The sequence below is a fragment of the Triplophysa rosa genome, linkage group LG4 (assembly GCF_024868665.1).
Source record: "Triplophysa rosa linkage group LG4, Trosa_1v2, whole genome shotgun sequence".
NCBI lineage: Eukaryota > Metazoa > Chordata > Actinopteri > Cypriniformes > Nemacheilidae > Triplophysa > Triplophysa rosa.
The window spans coordinates 7,873,931-7,879,614 of record NC_079893.1 but is presented as its reverse complement, the minus strand read 5'-3'; the positions used below and the strand labels follow the sequence as shown (position 1 = coordinate 7,879,614).

The window sequence follows — 5,684 nt, the reverse complement described above, 5'->3', positions numbered from 1 at the left end:
AACATAGAAAGCAGTTAAGAACACAGCTTCGAGCAGTATATTATTATAAGCAGAAAGTAAACCATTGCGCAGGGCAATGTGTCGATTGATTTCTTTCAAACGGGAATGGTAATAGGAATGTCAAATAACAAAACTAAATTGCAATTAAAAAAAAAACATATAAAATAAAAATGAATAATACAAAAGTCTCCTAAATATAAACAAACTAAGACTTTGTCTCTGCTTTTCGTAGATTTTTGTTTACATTTGAGAAATATCTGCATATCCACGTTTTCCAAGTTTGCCGTAAACACAGCTGCCCCTGCTGTTCAAAACATGTATTGCAATTCATTTTACATATCCGACTTGAATCGTCAGATATTAAAATCGATATTCAACCGGCTCACGGTGAATCATTACATCCATAATAGTTCATGAACAGTTCCCCTTTGGGGGGGAGCTACATGCATTTGAAACAGTCAAGGATTTGTGTAGATTAACGTTGCATGATACATTTTGTGTGAAATCTTTAGTGGTATTTGCAAAACAAACAAAAAAATTGAAAATGCAAAAATATCTTTACTATAAGATCGACAATAAAGATCAAACTGCCCCCCAGTGGCCGATACTGAACCTACTCTCGGGTGCCTTCCTGCAAATCTATGATCAAACATTATCCTTATGAAATTCTATTTATTACATTAATACACCCCTAAGCCTACACCTAAATATAAGCATATAGTCTAACTGAAACTAAAATTACCTTCTTTAGACCGACTACAGGAAGAAATAAAAAGTTGAGATCCTTCATCTGTATCGAAAGTCAGCGCGTGAGCTGTCCAGCGTGCTGAATGTGTAATGATTCCTTTCACAAGCGTTTCTCGACAGGGGTCGCCAAAACTCTCCCAAAAGTTAAAATATTCAGTTTAACTAAAAGCAACTGCAGTGAGGAACCTTAGTTAGGATTAATGATTCATCTGTGTCAGTACAAAAGGCACTCACTACATATTATGATGGTTTCTAACTATTGGTTCCACCTTACCACCTTTTACTCAAATCTAAAGGTTGTTACACAGTGCAATGGGACAATTAAACCAACTGAGACACACAACATACACCATGTTGATTTATGAAACGTTTTTATTAGTTCCATGATCTTCACATGAAATATGCACTTTATTAAGTACTAATTTAAGTATAGGATTTAAGCATTTGTACATGTTTTTACTACATTCTCTCCACAATGACTGCTTTGACTACTGAAATAAGACCGATGTCTCCATCAGGCATGAATAAGAAAATCTGTTTTCTATACTATAATATTGTATGTAAAAAAAACATATAACTGTCAAGTCAAGAAAGTAAAAAAAATATGCAACAGGTGCTGCAGACACATCATGCATTCAACTCCACCACAAACTGACCACATGTGCATTTACACCCTCACACACTGCTTCGGTTTGTCTTCATCTGTTATGCATTTAACGTGAGTGGAAACATTTGTGGTTAAGACTATCTAAATGTCTGAGAATAAAAGACATCAAGAAACACTTGTGGTGAAGTTATGCAAAAGTAACCTGTCAAGGAGACATATGAAGCTTTATTGAAAAATATTTAACCTGCACTAAAAAAATCACTGTTAACTGTGATTTAAAATGGTTGATCTAACATTCACCACTCCAACATTTTTTATTTTTGTTGGATGATAAACGAATTTAGCCACAAAAGCTGCTGCTTTAACAAGGACCAGAACGCACATCTCTTAACCTTAGAAAATGTAAAGTGCTTACTGTAAAAATGTGTTCTTTACTATGTCTGTTCTGACCGCAGCATATGTACTGAAGTCAGAACTCTGCAGTTGCTTTTTCATAATTCGTTTCTGTCTTCTGGTTGTCACATCCAATGAGGCATAACACACCTCATCATCATCACCACCCTAAAATACAAATTATTGTCATTCTGAATTAATTATATAAAGCAAATCATTTTGAGTATGTATGTATGTACAGTATGTATATGTATACATATGAATGTCTGTTTGTGTTGTTTGTACCTCAAAAGTATTTCTACTTTTTGTCTTTCCTTTGTCCTCTGTTCCTTGATCTGAAATGGGTTGTTAAAATGAAAACCCCACTTCTTTAAATGCATTTTAAATCATTTATGCAGAAATATGTTGCATAATATTTTGTGTGTGGACTGTTGATCAAAATTCTCAATGACAAAGGTATTTAGAAACAATATAAATAGATACCTGTTTTCTTACAGAGGCAGTACACACAGATGGAGCAGAAGAGAACACACACTGGACAAACACTGAAGAGCAGCGTCCAGCAGAGAAAACAGTCTGATACAAGAGGTGGGAAGACGGTGGTGAAGGGTCCAGAAGACAAAGTTACTTGCGCAAACAAACAAATAAAAACATAGCGGTGAATGTTAATTTTTATTTTATTTCTTTATTCCTTTTTTATGTCTTCACCGAGAAAGGCAGTTTACAAGAATTACATGTAAAGATCAATGTAAAAATTACTAATAATATTACAATAACAACTGTTGAAAGAATTTCTCACCAGCGAGAGAGACACGTGTTGTTCGATTTCCATAATAGTACAGATCTGTTGAGTATAAAATGCCAATTTCATTGTTTACTTTTCTCTCCAATTCAGCACAGTAGTACAGTCCCAGATCAGAGACTGTAATGTTAGTAATATGTAGATCAAAAGAATTCACAGAGGAGTTTCTAGGAAAACTGAAACGTCTGAATGTTTCTTGAAACATTGTTTTATAATCCAATATGAGAGAAGGTTGATGTTCATGAGAGCAGTTTCTTATCCATACAATGAAACCATGAGTTATAGGACGGTCACAGTAGAGAGTGATGTTGTCTCCTGGTCTGACCTTCATCTCAATTTCTGCTCCATAGATTTTCTGACTGAACAGTAAAACATCTGCAGTAGCAAAATATAATAATCACAATCATTATCTTCAAAACTAATAACAATTACATAGAAATAATATCTTGCTTAATTTTTAAAATAAATAACAACAGTTGAATAATTTTAATTGGTCTTACATAGCGCTTTAAGAGTAACTCCTGATCTCTCCATCTCAGCGAGTAACTGTGAATGACTGACTCTGAATGGTTCAGATCAATAGACAATTGAGTTGGACATTTGAAGAGTGAGAGGTGTATCAACCAATCACAAATGTCCTTATGAACAGTTCAGCTCTGGTTAAGTTGTTTTGTGCTTTTTATAATTTTTTTATAAAATTCTAATAAAAAGTCTCGTCATGATTGTCTTTGAAACAGGATCATTAAATCAAAGCTTATCTGAAGGACCATCATTTGAGTTTTTTGTTTTGTTATAGTGGGTCAAACTGCAAAGCTGCACGGCAACAAAATCTAAACACGTGAAAACAGGAAACCACAAGCCTTACTCTTCTGAACTTACTGATCATGGAATCCACAAATCACACCTCTAGATGATTATTGGTAAGGGAGAAAAAAAATATTTTTTTAGCCTTTGTGACTTGTTGTGACAAGGTGTTGGTTTGATGTCATTATCAATGTCATTATTAATGCAAGACAATTAACATATTGAATTAAGATAAGAATGAAACAGCAGATACAGCAGGCACATTTACATCAACACTCAAAACAGCTTCAACCTGGATTAAATGTGACATTGGAATGTAAAATTCTAATACAGAGAACTACAAACTTTTCTTCTTCAGGAATGGATATTATTTGTAATAGCCTTTAGACAACTGATTTATATACTCAGCTGCATGCATGTTTTGTACAAGAATGTGAGACGTGTATCGCTCTGGGTCATGAACAAGTGTTTGCAAATGTAACACTTCTCAGACGTGAAAGAATGATTTTCCGGGAAGTTGACACATTTTAGAAGAATTTATTCTGAAAAATAATAACAACAGTTTCAATAGCGGCACTCGCTATCACGGAACTCTTATTCACACATAAAGATCTTTATAACCCGACATGAAATCGTATGAGCATGACTTTAGCACGTAGCAACACACGTGCGAACACATAAATCAACATAAAACACACTTAGTACAACAGATACTGGTATTAAAGACTCCTCAAGACTTATATGCAATATACACACAGTTCTCGTGAACATTAGTACATTCGTATCCTACAATATACACCAGCTTACCTGAAAAATAATAACAACAGTTTCAATAGCGGCACTCGCTATCACGGAACTCTTATTCACACAGAAATTCACGTGAGTTCCGTTTTCCAATCCCCGCGCCACTCTACCGCCATCTACTGGTGTATCCTGAGACTACATTCTTTTTAAAGCTCCCGCTGCATCACACATACGTTTTCACCTTACCCAAAGCACATAACAGAAATGCAATACATAATTAATCATTGCGCTACACAAACCTACTGCTTCCAACCACAATTGTTCCATTCCATTTGTATGTAGGCACTAGCTAACATTTATAAGTGCACAGACATAAACACAAGGTTGTGGTTTCCTGTTTTAACATGTCTAAATTGTCTCTTAGAACTACAGATCTGCATGGAATTTGATACGTTATTTGTGTAGTAGCCCTAAAAGGACAAACTGTTCTACAGAGCGCGTTTCGTTAACACGTTATCTTATCCGGCAAATAAACGAAAATGTGACAACATCTTTGTCCTGTGAGAGCTGCCGTAGTGCGTCGAAAGGGAGGGATGGAGTGAGCCGTTGGTTGCAATTCGCAACCTCAGCACTACAATCTCCACATTGCTTCTTTAAGGCCTGAAATGTTCAATGCTAGCTGTGATAGCATGTCAATGATAAACAATTTTAGTCAAGAAATAGTCATTTATTTTGATTGTATTGTGCACTTAATTCTTACCTTTTAGTGTCTAGTATTATTAAAAATCATCTCTTAAACATAAAAAGAAACTTAATATAATAACTATAATAAATAAAAAATAGAATCTTAGCATAACAAAACAGGGCTGCGTTTCCCGATAACGTTGCCTCTTAGCACGCTACGAAAACTCTAAAGGTAAAACTTAACTCAAGTTATACCTTTTCTAGGCGTGTTCCCCGAACTATACCTTTTGAGGTTACTTAAGGTAAACCTTCTTAAGTGCGACGTTAGCAGGTGCTGTCCATGGCGGTGGTGCTGAATAGGTTGATATCGATGCCTCGAGAATCGATTGTTCGCTCTACCTTGCGTTATAGAGTGAGTAAAGTATTGAGAAAACAATGTTTATTATAAAGAAACGCTTTAGAAATAGTAGAAATTTATCAGGGCTCACATTGATTCACATTATTGGCGTAAATCACTCATTTGTGTATAGGGATAAGTGTCCCATCCAGAATGCCAATCACTCGCAGGACACCCGCAATGGCATGGAAGCCTTGATGTGCCTCCATCACGTCGTGCCTGGTGAAAGGCATACATATGTAATCGGTGGCATGACGGAGCAGGATGTTTGTCACTGAGTGAACGCACTGCCACTGAGGTCTTTCTCAGCCCATATTCATCCCCAAACACCTCCAGAAAACTCCCCACGGCATAAAAACGAACAGCCGTCTTGCAGCAGCTGATTTTCGGGGCTGCGGGGGTAGCTCCGTCGAGTTTGTCTCGACAAAGTTGGGCCAACAAGATGCAAGAGCTGCAGAATTTGCTCCCGTGGCACGCTAAATTTGTGTAGAATTTTCTCTTCTGGC

General features: G+C 36.2%; 1 protein-coding gene across 9 annotated transcripts; it reads right to left on the bottom strand.

Annotated features, from left to right (window-relative positions):
* Nucleotides 1-1,108: 1,108 nt before the first annotated feature.
* Nucleotides 1,109-4,867, bottom strand: LOC130553143 (uncharacterized). 9 transcript variants are annotated; one of them, XR_008962813.1, is made up of 6 exons: nt 3,050-4,863; nt 2,875-2,924; nt 2,547-2,591; nt 2,231-2,374; nt 2,033-2,082; nt 1,109-1,915 (listed from the first exon to the last, which is right to left on the bottom strand). XR_008962813.1 is itself a non-coding variant. In XM_057331921.1 (6 exons), exons 1-6 carry the CDS (start codon nt 3,081-3,083, stop codon nt 1,873-1,875), a joined length of 315 nt encoding a protein of 104 aa, XP_057187904.1. In that variant the 5' UTR covers nt 3,084-4,867; the 3' UTR covers nt 1,109-1,872. The 9 variants fall into 9 exon arrangements, 4 of the variants coding, with proteins under 4 accessions (XP_057187904.1, XP_057187902.1, XP_057187901.1 ...); XM_057331921.1 differs by having other exon boundaries at nt 2,231-2,323; nt 3,050-4,867; XR_008962815.1 differs by lacking the exon at nt 2,875-2,924 and having other exon boundaries at nt 2,231-2,323; nt 4,161-4,867.
* Between the last annotated feature and the right edge of the window lie 817 nt (nt 4,868-5,684).

Bases quoted from the DNA above. Each gene is read 5' to 3' on its own strand.
- LOC130553143 (XM_057331918.1), bottom strand. From the start codon at position 3,083: ATGGAGAGATCAGGAGTTACTCTTAAAGCGCTAT. The intron at 2,925-3,049 runs GTAAGACCAATT...TTGCTACTGCAG, and splicing joins AGTTACTCTTAAAGCGCTAT to ATGTTTTACTGTTCAGTCAG. The intron at 2,375-2,546 runs GTGAGAAATTCT...TGTTTGCGCAAG, and splicing joins AACACGTGTCTCTCTCGCTG to TAACTTTGTCTTCTGGACCC.